The following is a 14,663-nucleotide window of genomic DNA, read 5'->3' as shown; positions in this document are numbered from 1 at the left end:
TGTATATTCTTGCCTCCTTTATCAAAGATAAGGTGACCAAATGTGCGTGGGTTTATCTCTGGGCTTTCTGTCCTTTTCCATTGACCTATATTTCTGTTTTTGTGCCAGTACCATACTGTCTTGATTACTGTAGCTATGTAGTATAGTCTGAAGTCCAGGAGCCTGATTCCTCCAGCTCTGTTTTTCTTTCACAAGATTGCTTTGGCTGTTCGGGCTCTTTTGTGCTTCCATACAAATTGTGCAATTTTTTGTTCTCATTCTGTGAATAATGCCATTGGTAGTTTGCTAGGGATTGCATTGAATCTGTAGATTGCTTTGGGTAGTATAGTCATTTTCACAATATTGATTCTTCCAATCCAAGAACATGGTATATCTCTCCATCTGTTTGTGTCATCCGTAATTTTTGTCATAAGGTCTTTTGTCTCCTTACGTAGGTTTATTCCTAGGTATTTTATTCTTTTTTGTTGCAGTGATAAATGAAAGGGTTTCCTTAATTTCTCTGTCAGATATTTCATCATTAGTTTATAGGAGTGCAAGAGATTTCTGTGCATTAATTTTGTATCCTGCTACTTTACCAAATTCATTGATTAGCTCTAGTAGTTTTCTGGTAGCATCTGTAGGATCTCTATCTGTAGTATCATGTCATCTGCAGACACTGACAGTTTTACTTCTTTTCCGATTTGGGTTCCATTTATTTCTTTTTCTTCTCTTGATTGTTGTGGCTAAAACTTCCAAAACTATGTTCAGTAATGGTGAGAGTGGACAACCTTGTCTTGTTCCTGATCTTAGAGGAAATGGTTTCAGTTTTTCACCATTGAGAACGATGTTGGCTGTGAGTGTGTCATATATGGCCCTTATTATGTTGAGGTAAGTTCCCTCTGTGCCTACTTTCTGGAGAGTTTTTATCATAAATGGGTGTTGAATTTTGTCAAAAGCTTTTACTGCATCTTTTTCTGATCATATGGTTTTTATCCTTCAATTTGTTAATATGGTGTATCCCACTGATTGATTTGCATATACTGAAGAATCCTTGCATTCCTGGGATAAACCCCACTTGATCATAGTGTATGATCCTTTTAATGTGCTGTTGGATTCTGTTTGCTGGTATTTTGTTGAGGACTTTTGCATCTATGTTCATCAGAGATTCTGGCCTGTAGTTTTCTTTTTTTGTGACATCTTTGTCTGGTTTTGGTATCAGGGTGATGGTGGCCTCATAGAATGAGTTTGGGAGTGTTCCTCCGTCTGCTGTATTTAGGAAGAGTTTGATAAGGATAGGTGTTAGCTCTTCTCTGAATGTTTGATAGAATTCACCTGTGAAGCCACCTGGTCCTGGGCTTTTCTTTGATGGAAGATTTTTAATCACAGTTTCAATTTCAGTGCTTGTGATTGGTCTGTTTTATATTTTCTGTTTCTTCCTGGTTCAGTCTCGGAAGGTTGTGCTTTTCTAAGAATTTGTCCATTCTTCCAGGTTGTCCAGTTTATTGGCATATAGTTACTTGCAGTAATCTCTCATGATCCTTTGTATTTCTGCAGTGACAGTTGTTATTTCTCCTTTTTCATTTCTAATTCTACTGATTTGAGCCTTCTCCCTTTTTTCTTGATGAGTCTGGCTAATGGTTTATCAATTTTGTTTATCTTCTCAAAAAATGAGCTTTTAGTTGTATTTATCTTTGCTATCGTTTCCTTCATTTCTTTTTTATTTATTTCTGATCTGATTTTTATGATTTCTTTCCTTCTGCTAACTTTGAGGATTTTTTTGTTCTTTTTTCTCTGATTGCTTTAGGTGTAAGGTTAGGTTGTTTATTTGAGATTTTACTTGTTTCTTGAGGTAGGATTGTATTGCTATAAACTTCCCTCTTAGAACTGCTTTTGCTGCATCCCATAGGTTTTGGGTCGTCGTGTTTTCATTGTCATTTGTTTGTGTTTGTTTTTTCTTTTCTTTTTGCGGTACGCGGGCCTCTCACTGTTGTGGCCTCTCCCGTCGCGGAGCACAGGATCCAGACGCGCAGGCTCAGTGGCCATGGCTCACGGGCCCAGCCGCTCCGCTGCATGCGGGATCCTCCCGGACCGGGACACAAACCCGCGTCCCCTGCGTCGGCAGGCGGACTCTCGACCACTGCGCCACCAGGGAAGCCCTGTTTCTGGGTATCTTTTGATTTTCTCTTTGATTTCTTCATTGATCTCTTGGTTATCTAGTAGCATATTGTTTAGCCTCCGTTTGTTTGTGTTTGTATATTTTACAGGCTTTTTCCTGTAATTGATATCTAGTCTCATAGCGTTGTGGTCGGAAAAGATGCTTGATACGATTTCAGTTTTCTTAAACTTAGGCTTGATTTGTGTCCGAAGATATGATCTGTCCTGGAGAATGTTCCATGAGCACTTGAGAAGAAAGTGTATTCTGTTGTTTTTGGATGGAGTGTCCTATAAATAGCAATTAAGTTCATCTTGTTTAATGTGTCATTTAAAGCTTGTGTTTCCTTATTTATTTTCATTTTGGATGGTCTGTCCATTGGTGAAAGTGGGGTGTTAAAGTCCCCTACTATGATTGTGTTACTGTCAGTTTCCCCTTTTATGGCTGTTAGCATTTGCCTTATGTAATGAGGTGCTCCTATGTTGGGTGCATAAAATTTACAATTGTTATATCTTCTTCTTGGATCGATCCCTTGATCATTATGTAGTGTCCTTCTTTGTCTCTTCTAATAGTCTTTGTTTTAAAGTCTCTTTTGTCTGATAAGAGGATTGCTACTCCAGCTTTCGTTTGATTTCCATCTGCATGGAATATCTTTTTCCATCCCCTCACTTTCAGTCTGTATGTGTCTCTAGGTCTGAAGTGGGTCTCTTGTAGACGGCTTATACACGGGTCTTGTTTTTGTATCCATTCAGCCAGTCTGTGTCTTTTGGTTGGAGCATTTAATCCATTTACATTTAAGGTAATTATTAATATGTATGTTCCTATTACCATTTTTTAAAATTGTTTTGGGTTTGTTATTGTAGGTCTTTTCCTTCTCTTATGTTTCTTGCCTAGAGAAGTTCCTTTAGCATTTGTTATAAAGCTGGTTTGGTGGTGCTGAATCCTCTTAGCTTTTACTTGTCTCCAAAGGTTTTAATTTCTCCGTCGAATCTGAATGAGATCCTTGCTGGGTATAGTAATCTTGGTTGTAGGTTTTTCCCTTTCATCCCTTTAAATGTGCCTTTCCACTCCCTTCTGGCTTTCAGACTTTCTGCTGAAAGATCAGCTGTTAACCTTATGAGGATTCCCTTGTATGTTATTTGTTGATTTTCCCTTACTGCTGTCAGTATTTTTCTTTGTATTTAATTTTTGATAGTTTGATTAATATGTGTCTTGGCGTGTTTCTCCTTGGATTTATCCTGTATGGGACTCTCTGCGCTTCCTGGACTTGATTGACTATTTCCTTTCCCATATTAGGGAAGTTTTGCGTTTAATGTTGTCCCAGAGGTCTCTGAGACTGTCCTCACTGAGACTGTCCTCAATTCGTTTCATTCTTTTTTTCTTTATTCTGCTCTTTGGTAGTTATTTCCACTATTTTATCTTCCAGGTCACTTATGCATTCTTCTGCCTCAGTTATTCTGCTATTGATTCCTTCTAGAGAATTTTTAATTTCATTTATTGTGGTGTTCATCATTTGTTTGCTCTTTAGTTCTTCTAGGTCCTTGTTAAACGTTTCTTGTATTTTCTCCAATCTATTTCCAATATTTTGTATCATCTTTACGCTCATTACTCTGAATTCTTTTTCAGGTAGACTGCCTATTTCCTCTTCATTTGTTTGGTCTGGTGGGTTTTTACTTTGCTCCTTCATCTGCTGTGTGTTTCTCTGTCTTCTCATTTTGCTTAAGTTACTGTGTTTTGGGTCTCCTTTTCACAGGCTGAAGGTTCGTAGTTCCTGTTGTTTTTGGTGTCTGCTCCCAGTGGGTAAGGTTGGTTCGGTGGGTTGTGTAGGCTTCCTCGTGGAGGGGACTGGTGCCTGTGTTCTGGTGGTTGAGGGTGGATCTTGTTTTCTGGTGGGCAGGACTGCATCCGGTGGTGTGTTTTGGGGTGTCTGTGACCTTATTATGATTTTAGGCAACCTCTCTGCTAATGGGTGGGGTTGTGTTCCTGTCTTGCTAGTTGTTTGGCATAGTGTGTCCAGCACTGGAGCTATCTGTTCATTGAGTGGAGCTGGGTCTTAGTGTTGAGATGGAGATCTCTGGGAGAGCTCTCGCCGGTGGATACTACTTGGGGCCTGGAGGTCTGGTGGTCCAGTGTCCGGAACCTGGCTCTCCCACCTCAGAGGCTCAGGCCTGACAGCTGGCCAGAGCACGAAGACCCTGTCGGCCACACGGCTTTTGGGAAGTCTGACGTCTTCTGCCAGCATTCAGTAATTTTGCACAAGTTGTTCCACATGTGGATGTATTTTTTGATATATTTGTGGAGAGGAAGGTGAGCTCCATGTCTTACTCCCCTGCCATCTTGAAGGTCCTCTCTCTTCACACCTGCTGTTGCTAGAGAGGGTCCCCATTTCCTCTGGAAAGGACATGAATCTGGCCATCTCACTTCACGCCTGGCCCATCCACCTTTTCCCCTTTGTGCTTATTAGTCTGATTCACTTGCTCATAGCGGGCCCCATGCAGAGGCCTTGCCACCGGCCCTTCAGACCAGAGTTCCTCGTGAAATGGCTGAGCCGACACTTCAGCTCAGGACGTGCGCTGAAGCTCCGCACAGGACACTCAGCTCAAGATGACTCACCTTTTAACACAGACTGTTGTACAAAATGTAGACTGGCCTCCAGCCTCTTTTTCTTAAGTTACGCTGGGTTGAGCCAGTCCTGGTCAGAAGGATTTTTGTGATGACCATCGCTGCACAGGGGCAGTGCTTACAGTACCAGGCACTCTTTTTGAGACTTCTACCCATACTGACCCTCTGAATTCTCAGAGCAAGCCTTTGAGGGAGGTTTTCTTATCATCGTCGTTTTTATAGATAGAAATTCTAAGGCACAAAGATGGTTATTTGCCTTCATCTAGTGCTGGGGACAGGGGTGGTTGGGTGGGTCCTGGGGTTTGAAGCAGACGCACCAGGTCCAGCGTTTGTGTCCTCAACCCCTGCATTATCCAGCCCCACTTAAAAATTGCTGTCCTGAAAGTTACCCATGGGAAATACATTTCCAGTGTTTTACTTCACGTCCAGTCCTCTCCATTCTGCTCTCCTCGGGTGCGTATCTGTGCTGCTGGGAATGAAGAGTAGTTAGTGAGAGCAGCCAGTCTTGAAGGGGTTTCTCAGAAATGCCATTTAAGCGAGTAAACGTAAAAGTGCAGGAGAAAGGTGACAGGACTGCTCTGTGTGCTTAATGCTTGTTTCTGGGATAGACATCTAGCCTGTGTTGCATGTGAGAGAGTGGGGGACACCTGGACTTGTGCAAAATATGGTGACGATTCCATGTAAAGTTGGGGGTGGACCTAGAACTCAAACTTCCGTTTAGTGTTTCTTTGGAGGAAAGCCCCGTTCCGTGAATACCAGCTTTAGCAAAATTTTCCAGTAATGATTTCAGACATGTCTGGAATTCACAGCTTTGGAGGAAAAGTCCCAGGACCAAACCTTGGAGCAGTCTGTCTGTTAGTTGCCATGGATTTTTGTTTGTTTTGTTTGCATTTTATTATCTTAATGAAGTGTAGTTGATTTACAATGTTGTATTAATTTCTGCTATACAGCAGTGATTCAGTTACACAAATAAATACATTCTTTCCCATGATGGTTTATCACAGGATATAGAATATAGTTCTCTGTGCTATACAGTAGGACCTTGTTGTTCATCTGTCCTGTATGTAATAATTTGCATCTGCTAATCCCAAACTCCCAATCCATCTGTCCCCCACTTCCCCTCGCGCTTGGCAGCCACATCTGTTCTCTATGTCTGTGACTCTGTTTCATAGATAAGGTTATTTGTGTCATATTATAGGTTCCACATATAAGTGATATCATATGGTATTTGTCTTTCTCTGACTTCACTTAGTGTGACAATCTCTAGGTCCATCCATGTTGCTGCAAATGGCATTATTTCATTCTTTTTTACGGCTGAGTAGTATTCCATTGTGTACATATACCACATCTTCTTTAGTCATTCATCTGTCGATGGACATTTAGGTTGCTTCTGTGTCTTGGCTATTGTAAATAGTGCTACAGCGAACATTGGGGTGCATGTGTCTTTTCGAATTATGGTTGTCTCCAGATATATGCCCAGGAGTGGGATTGCAGGATCATACGTTAACTTTATTTTTAGTTTTTTAAGGAACCTTCATACCGTTCTCCATAGTGGCTGCATCAATTTACATTCCCACCATCAGTGTAGGAGGGTTCTCTTTTCCCCACATCCTGTCCAACATTTATTATTGGTAGACCTCTTCAATGATGGCCATTCGGACCAGTGTGAGGTGATACCTCTTTGTAGTTTGGATTTGCATTTCTCTAATAATTAGTGATGTTGAGCATCTTTTCAGGTGCCTCTTGACCATCTGTATGTCTTCTTTGGAGAAATGTCTATTTATGTCTTGTACCCATTTTTTGATTGGTTTGTTTTTATGTTGAGTTGTATGAGCTGTTTGTATATTTGGAAATTGAGCCCTTGTTGGTCGCATAATTTGCAAATATTTTCTCCCAATCCATAGGTTGTCTTTTCGTTTTGTTTATGGTTTCCTTTGCTGTACAAAAGTTTGTAAGTTTCATTAGGTCCTACTTGTTTATTGTTTATTTTTGTGTGTGGTGTGAGGTGTTGCCATGTTTTATGTTGACTGAATGATGAAAAGTGCACACTTTCATTATCATTGTATAGCTTGTACCTTTGATCTTTAAAGCCAGCATTAGTTTATCAGGAGCCTGTGATCCTAGTTGATCTTAAGTCATGAATTCTTGATCTTGTCCTTAAGGTCTCACCAGAATCGTATTGTGACCACCTCTGGGCACACTCTGCCCTACCTCAGAGATCATAATAATAAGACGTGTTTATGGCTAAACACAATAGCAAGGAAAAGAATTCTGAGTTTGTAATTAAGCATTTGAGTCTAGTAATTTAGTTTGGTTGTCTATTAAATTTCTGTAACATGCTGAAGATGCCTTTTGAGTGTTAACACTGTCGGCGTCCTGTTTTCAAGATGCCCAGACAAGACGTGTATTTTCATCCATTCAGCAAATACTGATTGAGCCCCGTTTTGTGTGAATGACTGAGTGTGTGGTGGGGAACAGAACCTGGTCCCTACTCCCTTGGGGCAGGTGTCCTGACGGCAGAGGTCGGGTTCCGGCATTCCTGGTGTCCTCATGCCAGGTCCCTCTTTCTCACTGTCAGGCCACAGCCTCCCAACCAGGCCTGCAGTTCCAGCGCCAGCGCACCCTCCGTCCATGTTTCACATGTCCTTGGAGTCAGGCACACGGATTGCACCCCCTTGCTAGTGCAGAAGGGATTGCGAGGCCTCTGGCAGATCTTGCAGGAGCTGCAGAGCCTTAGCCCTGGTCTGGGTTGGGGGAATCAGGGTGTCACCACCGGGGCCCCACGTCCACATTGTCTGACTGCCTATCATATGCTAAGGTTTCAGCTCCCGAGGTGCAACTTTGTCTCCGTTTTTCTTGCAGCAGATCCCTTGCCTGGGCTCGAGGAGAAACCAGCCGGTGTTGGTGCTTTGGAGGGGGCGTTCCTCAAGCAGCTACCTCACCCCGCGCCCCCACTGCAGGCCGACTGTGCCAGGCGGAGCTCGCCCCAGGGAAGGGATTCGGATGGCCCAGAGCTCAGGCACGAGTCCTCGGAGCCTGGAGACAGTTGCCCAGTGAGCGCGGGCAGGGGCGCCTGGCTCTCGGGGAGCGGCTTCGCAGGCCCAGCCGCCCAGGGGTGCGCCCTAGCTGACCCGGGGGCACTGCCTGAAAACGGACTGAGGGTGGAAGCCTCCCCGTGTGGGTCCGAGGGCAAGGGCAGAGTGCCACCAGAGGCCATGCCACCCGCCGAGCCCACGTGCACCCCCCTGTATGCGCCTGGCCTGGAGTACCCCAGCTCCACCGCACGGTACCATGTCGGCCCAGGCCTGCAGGCTGTGGGCCCCGTGATGGGGGGCAAGCCCTCAGCCCCGCACCCTCAGCCTTTTCCCCCTCGGGCGTTTCCGTCCCACGACCCTCATTCTGGAGTCTTCCCCCGGTACCGCCCCCACCAGGGAATGAGGTACCCCTACCAGCCGCCACCTCAGCCTTCCTACCATCACTACCCGCGGACTCCTTATTACTCGTGTCCACAGGGCTTTTCAGACTGGCAGAGACACCTCCCTGCCCCGGGAAGCCCGAGCGGCCCCCCGCCGGCTCAGCCTGCCCCTGCCAGGCCCCTCTTCGTCGATAAGAGCGTTGGGGCCGGGCTGCAGGGCTGCGAGGCACTGAGCACTGCCTTAAGTTCCCCCGCGCGGGTGGACGCCGTGGTCGCCAAGACAGCTGATGGGCAGAATCCCGGCCCAGAGGAGAAGCAGGATGAGTCTATGGAGAGGCCAGAGAGTCCCAAAGAATTTTTAGATCTGGACAACCACAATGCAGCTACCAAGCGGCAGAGTTCACTGTCAGCCAGCGAGTATCTCTACGGAACGCCCCCTGCACCGCTGAGCTCGGGGGTGGGCTTCGGTTCGTCTGCTTGCCCCCCGCACGGGGTGATGCTGCACGCGGGGCCTCCTTACCCGCCGCAGCGGCCGGCCGGGCATTTCCAGCCCAGGGCTTACTCCTCCCCCACGGCTGCTCACCCACCTCACCGCCCAGTGGTGGCCCAGCCCAATGGCCTGTCCCCCGAGTGCCCCCTCTACCGCTATCCAGAAGAGGGCCTGGGCCACTTCCAGGCTGTGATGATGGAACAGATGGGCCCTGGAAGTGGGGTGAGGGTGCCTTTCCAGGAGATGTACAGACCGTCCGGGTAAGGCTGCACAGAGGGCTGTTTTCTCGGGAAAAAAAGAGTAGATGGTAGTTTTAACAAAGAAAAATGGCCTTGGTAATGAAGGTGGTGTGCGTGGTGTGGGCGCGGGAAGAGCGTGTGGGTTGTGGGTGCTGGGGACTTACTGGGAAGGTGCTAGCTTTGGAGTCCAGTTTTGTCTGTGGTGGTTTTTTCCCTCGTGAAAGTGAATTGGCATTTAAGTGACCATTCAGTTAGATTTTGGACACCTGATGGCCAGCGTTTGGGAGCTGTAGGCAGAGGCTCTCACCTGGGTGAAGGGGTCTCAGACCTGGGGTGGGCGGTCACAGGTGGTGTCCCAGGCTTACTCCTTGCCTCTCATTTCTTCCTTTAACACTGAATGAAAAAACTAGGTTTATCCAGAACTAGGGCAAGTTACATTACTGTCCCCATGAGAATTCTGATAGACCCACCCGGGTAATCTGTCATCCAGGAAGTTTTCAAGTCAAATGTCTTGAAAAAGCCTCACCATAAAACCAGCACCATCCACCTTAAGAACCCGAGTGTCCCAGGGCCAGCCTCAGAAGACCTTTCCGCATTTGCTTTATGCCTCCCTGAATACCTGTTATGTTTCTTGTCTTATCTTTGTCTCTGTCCTCCTGGAGCACAGCCCCAGGCCATTACCCCAGCAAAGGAAGTAGCGTCAGCTGGTCTGATGGAGGCCTTATTGGATTTCTTCAGTTGTCCGCAGAGTGTCCTTGTAGCTCTGCTTCTTTTTGATTTTTTTCCCCATTCAGGATTCATTCAAGGTTCATGGGTCTACGTTCGGTTGCTGTGCCTGTGTAGTCTCTTAATTTACAACGTTGGCTTTGCTTTCTTTGTTTTTCAAAGTCCGGAGGCCACTTCTGCTGTCAGAGTGCCCCAGACCCTGGATTCTTCTCGTTGTTTTCTCATGTTCAGAGTCACATTGCACACCTTTGTCAGGAGTCCTGCACAGGTGGTGTCAGGCATCTCTCACCCGCCACACTTGGAAGCACCTGTGTCAGTGTGCAGTGTTGATCTCCTGGGTAGTCAAGGCAGAGTCTGTGTGAGACTTTTCACAATTAAAGGTTTTTTCCTTTGCACTGAGTCTGTCTTCGCTCATTCTTAACCGTTCCTTACTTACGTCTCTAGACTGCAGATGCACCCGGCCCAGTCCCGGCCCTCGTTCCCAAAGACGCCGGCACCAGCAGCGCCACAGGAGGGGCTGCCACCACATAAGCCCCCAACACTTCCTCTCGATCAGGTCAGAATGATGAAATATCAGAGGTCTTCTCATTCTTCCAGGTGGCAGGAAGTAAGGACTTGAGTTTGTTGCTGTCGATGCAGGGACTGTCCCCAGAAAGGGCTTTGTGTCCTGTGGGCAGCCGGGGAGGGCCCGGCCCAAGCACTCCAGCTGACGGGGCCTCGGAAGCAGCTTCCCTCCCGTACTGGCGAGTCCCTTATTCCTGTTCTTACGGCACCAGCTGTTTGGGGATTATTTAAACTCCCTTTTCCCAGGCTGGCTGCCAGCATTTCTTGGATACGATCCCTTGTCTGTTTTACCCTCCCCACCTACTTCATCTGGGAGAGGCTGGTCCACAGTGCTGCGCGCCATGCCTTGAGCTGCCCGTGCCGGCTCTCTCTCCCCTGCCCCGACCCGGCCTCCCTGGAGGCAGGAGTCCTTGGCCGCTACAGGGCTGAGCTGTGAGTCGGGCGGTCCAGGATTCAGAGCCCTCACTCCAGCAGAACTGGCTGACAAAGCCAGATCAGGCTGTTTCCCCAGATGGAGAGGAGTGCTTGAGCTTAATTGTTTTTAACAGTTAACACGTTAATTTTGTTTAAATTGTCTTTATTTTGCTTCCCTCAGAGCTAGTCCAAGGAGGAAACAAGCCCCAGGGAAACAGAAAGCTGCATATGACGAGGGTGGAGAATGGGGAGGAGGGGGGCGCAGCCCCACCCACCTCTCCCGTCACTGGCATCACTTCGTGCGTCCCAGAGCCTGGACGCCCCTCCTCACCATCGCACCTGCTCGCAAGGTCCTGGGCGAGAGTGGAGACCAGATGGGCTGGACTCTGGTGGCTTTTCCAGACCCTGAGACTCTTGTTCAGGGAAGATCATCCTGACCTGGGGGGGCGGTGCTGGTGGGCTGTCATGGCAGCTGCACTCAGGTATACGTTTGGGGAAGGGACTACTCGTGTTGGATGTGTTTGGAGCTGGGTCCAGTTTACAGAGTTTTCATGTTGCCTTTAAGATGATTTCTGTCGTTGGTGGTGAATGTATTGTACATAAAGCCTGCAGGGCGGGTGGTGGGGATGGAGTCTGGCTGGTGGGCCTGCAGCCCTGCTGACCCTCCTCTGTTTACAGCCCTGACCCACTCACATTTGGGAGCTGGAGGAGAGAGCAGGCAAGGCTGCCCTGTTTCCTCTAACGGGCTCTTCCTGTCAGCCTGAGGGGCAGCCCCCTGGCTTGGCGCCCAGGTCCTGATCCAACACAGTGGCGCCCCTCCTGGTTGGCCAGCTGCCCCGCCAGGTAGTTGTGAACCAGTATCAGGAGCATTTGCTCGTTAGAAAGTGAGGTGACCTGTCCCCATCACAGGCCTGCCGGGACTGTGGTCTAGAAGACGCCACAAGCTTCCTGGCACGAATCCCAGTTTGTGGCAGTGACTACTCAGGTTTGTATATGTTTAGTATCAATAAAGAAGCTGCACAGTTTTTAATAGGAAAATGTATTCTATAGATTTACAGCTTGAATTTAGGAATATTTCAGTATATATAGTTTTTATTCATTTTATGTGAATCATAGTAAAATAAGTCATGGTGATTTAAAATAGCTATCAAGAGCAAGTTCTTGAAATCACTTGTTTGTCTGTGATAGAAAACTGTTTTACAGTATTAAGTTACTTTATTACAGTTTTAGAAGCCAACGACACTGGATTCTCCCTGTTTAGCATTCTTTGATTTTAGCTGAGATGCCACCAAAGTTAGGACTCATATGTTTTAAACTTTCGAATATCCCACAAAGGACAAAAGAAAAAAAAAACAACTAAGGACGATGCCCTCAAGTTAACAGGTTTCTGTAAAGAATAGTGTATTTTTCAAGCATGCCTTTGGGTTAGTAGAAAAGCTTCCATAAAACATTGGTTGGTTGATTTGCACTTGTTTCTTATAAATTCAGCTGTGTGAGAGGCCGGGAAAACCTTGCCTCCAGTCCTAGCGTCCTTGATGAAGCTGGAATAAACCTGCGCTTTCAGCAGGAAAAGAAACAAGTTGGAAACATCCCTGTTGTCCACGTGGAACCCAGGCACCAGCTCCAAACGCGTGGATGCTGACCTGCGGGGCGCACGAGGCTTGGGCAGGTTGAGCGCTGGGAATGCGGACGCCTCCCAGACACGCTGCACAGAAACACGAATTTTTCCTTACCAGACTAAAATGTGGCGTGCTTTTAGATGGAGTGAGTTTGGGGGCTGTGTTCTCATTGGATCCTGGTTCTTGTTAGAACGCTGTCACGGGCGTGATGTGGTTCGGGGTGGGGAGGTCAGCGTCGCCCCTTGGGAAGGATGGGGTAGGGTTGCGGGCAGGTCCAGGTTGGCCCCCGAGCTGTGAAGGACCGTGCCCAGGACACTGTGCTTCCCCGCGTGTCTGTGCGCCAGCTGGGAGGGGAGACCGCAGCTTTGTGTAGCTGGTCTAGGCCCAGAGCCTTCTCCCCGCTGGCCTTGAAGCTGCTTTGGATGCGAGGCTGTGGGCACCCCTACCTTGAGCCGAACCAGCCCAGGGCAGGACCAGGAGGGACCACAGCGATTCCACCCTCTCCTTCCGCCTGGGGGCCTCGGAGCCTTGGGTTGCTCTGCTCCCCCCGCCGCAGCCCCTCCCCCATCACCCGCTGCCCAAGGAGCTGTGGACAGGACAGGAGCCTCCCTTCTGGGTGAGTGGACACTGAGGGGGTGCGGAGGGAGTGGAGCCCCACGTGGTTACTGTGGTGAGCCGGCTGCGTCCCTTGGCCGGTAGGGCCGTCCCCGGCCGGGCCCTTGCGCTCCTCCCAGCTGGAACGTGGCTTGGGAGGAGGTCCCAGAGGGACCTTCCCCTGGGGCTACTGCCGCCTGTCAGGGGCCAGGAGGACTTCACGTCCACCGCTGACCTTGGTTAGAAACTGTCTTCCCAGGACCCAGGGAAATAAAAGATCCAGAGAGAAAAGCAGAGCCTTTTGGAAGGTGTCTGGCTTGGGGTTTTTTCCCCTCAGAGTCTGTCCATTTAAAATTAGCTCTTGGCTAAAATTTATTACAGTAAAAACATAAGAAGACTAAGTAAGGACAGACACACAGGATCCTGTTCATAACACTTTTCTCATGCCACCTTTTAAAAGTGAAACTAAAGCTGCTGCACCCTCTCCCTTGCAGGGGGTAGGGGTGGGGGACACACTGGCCTGTTATCAGCAGGACGCCCTACCTGGGGCCCCGGGTGCCTCTGAACAGGAAAACTTACATGTTGCTTGAAAGCCTTCGGCCCTCAGCCAGCCTGGCCCACGGAGCCTGGCAGCGTTCTCGTGACTGGGCGTACAGGTCTCTGTCGCGCGGGTTATCTGCTGGGTCATCACTTGTCTTAGTTTCTGCCGGGTCCGGGAGTGGGCTGCGTGCTGTCCAGGACAGCCAGCGTCACCTGGGCTGAGCTTTTTTCTCACTTTTTAAAGGAAGTTCCTATCTACCGCTACACACTGCTCTCAAGTCCTGGTTTGAAATTTCCCGTGAAACCCTAACCCAGTCGCCCCGAGGCAGGGACCGTCACAGAACGGCGGCATCCAGGGCGTTCAGAGTCCAGCGGAAGGACTGGGATGCCCACCTCAGAAATCGGGTCGTGTGGGAGTTGGGGCGTCGGGCCGCGGCTGCTGGGGTGCGGGGTCCCCAGCCAGGGGCTGAGCCCGTGACTGGACTCTGCTGGGACACGGGCCTCCCCTGCCCTGCGTCGTCTCGCTTGAGGCTGGCCGCTCTTCATCCCCACTGCTTTGCAGGCCCTTGCCGAGCAGTCTGTCCGCGGGCTGCCTGCCCACTGGTCTCTCCCTCATTCTGCCCTGGGGGCTGATGTAGAAACGCCTCAAACCAGCTAGCTGACCTGTGGTTTTGAAAAGGGTAGGTGGGTTCGGGAGTGAGTTACTGAACGCTGCCCCTCTCCCCAGCTGGGGCTCTTGCCTGGCTCCCCTGCTGCAGAAGCCCGTGGGCTTTCCTGGCCAGTACTGGAAAGGGGAATGCTATTTATTTTTATATTGTGTATATTTTGTCTGGTCTGCTGATTCCCTGTTTCACTGAGAGCCACACTTACCTCAATAGTTAGTTCTATACTGTGTGTTGGATAATTTTTTAAAAGAACGTTTTCAAAAGCTTTTTGATCCTTGGAGGTCTGTAGATTTATTTCCATATGAACTGGTTATTTTGTATAAAGTACATTCTTAAAATAGCAAGGTGATACGTGTGAGTTGTGTGTGTCCTGTGTCACTTTCATCATCGGGGCAAACTCCCATCAGGACAGAGGTTTGAATTAGGCCCCAGGGCCGTCACCTAAAAAGGCAGCCCCATCTCAGCCCACATGGTCCCCGCGGGCCACGCACGGGGCGGGGACGGGGTGGGGACGTGGGGACAGGGTGGGCCCCGCGCCGGTGACGGGGGCTCTGCAGAGAAGCTGAGCAGTAACGAAGCTGGCTGGTGGGTCCAGGCGGCGTCTGGGGATCACACACTCTTTCCCACCAGGCCTGTGGGCCCCA

At 48.7% G+C, this 14,663-nt stretch overlaps 1 protein-coding gene across 2 annotated transcripts in view; it reads left to right on the top strand.

The window, feature by feature from the left end:
* The window catches only part of LOC114885280 (cat eye syndrome critical region protein 2), a 158,425-nt gene extending 144,069 nt beyond the window's left edge, over positions 1–14,356 (top strand). Inside the window, exons 16-19 of one of the 2 annotated variants that reach the window (XR_003791063.1) lie at positions 7,616–8,918; positions 10,068–10,179; positions 10,783–11,586; positions 12,090–14,356. Coding sequence is in view for 1 of the 2 variants with exons in the window: in XM_029204938.1 (XP_029060771.1) it covers positions 7,616–8,918; positions 10,068–10,179; positions 10,783–10,788 (1,421 nt within the window). In the remaining variant the exon portion in view is untranslated. Of the gene's footprint in view, positions 1–7,615; positions 8,919–10,067; positions 10,180–10,782 lie in introns of both variants that reach the window. The other variant, XM_029204938.1, reaches the window with a different exon arrangement.
* The last annotated feature ends 307 nt before the right edge of the window (positions 14,357–14,663 follow it).

Source organism: Monodon monoceros, unplaced genomic scaffold (assembly GCF_005190385.1).
Source record: "Monodon monoceros isolate NGI ecotype Baffin Bay Population unplaced genomic scaffold, NGI_Narwhal_1 Super_Scaffold_6, whole genome shotgun sequence".
Taxonomy (NCBI): Eukaryota; Metazoa; Chordata; class Mammalia; order Artiodactyla; family Monodontidae; genus Monodon; species Monodon monoceros.
Note: the sequence above shows the minus strand (reverse complement) of the source record. Positions and strands in the feature narration are given on the sequence as shown.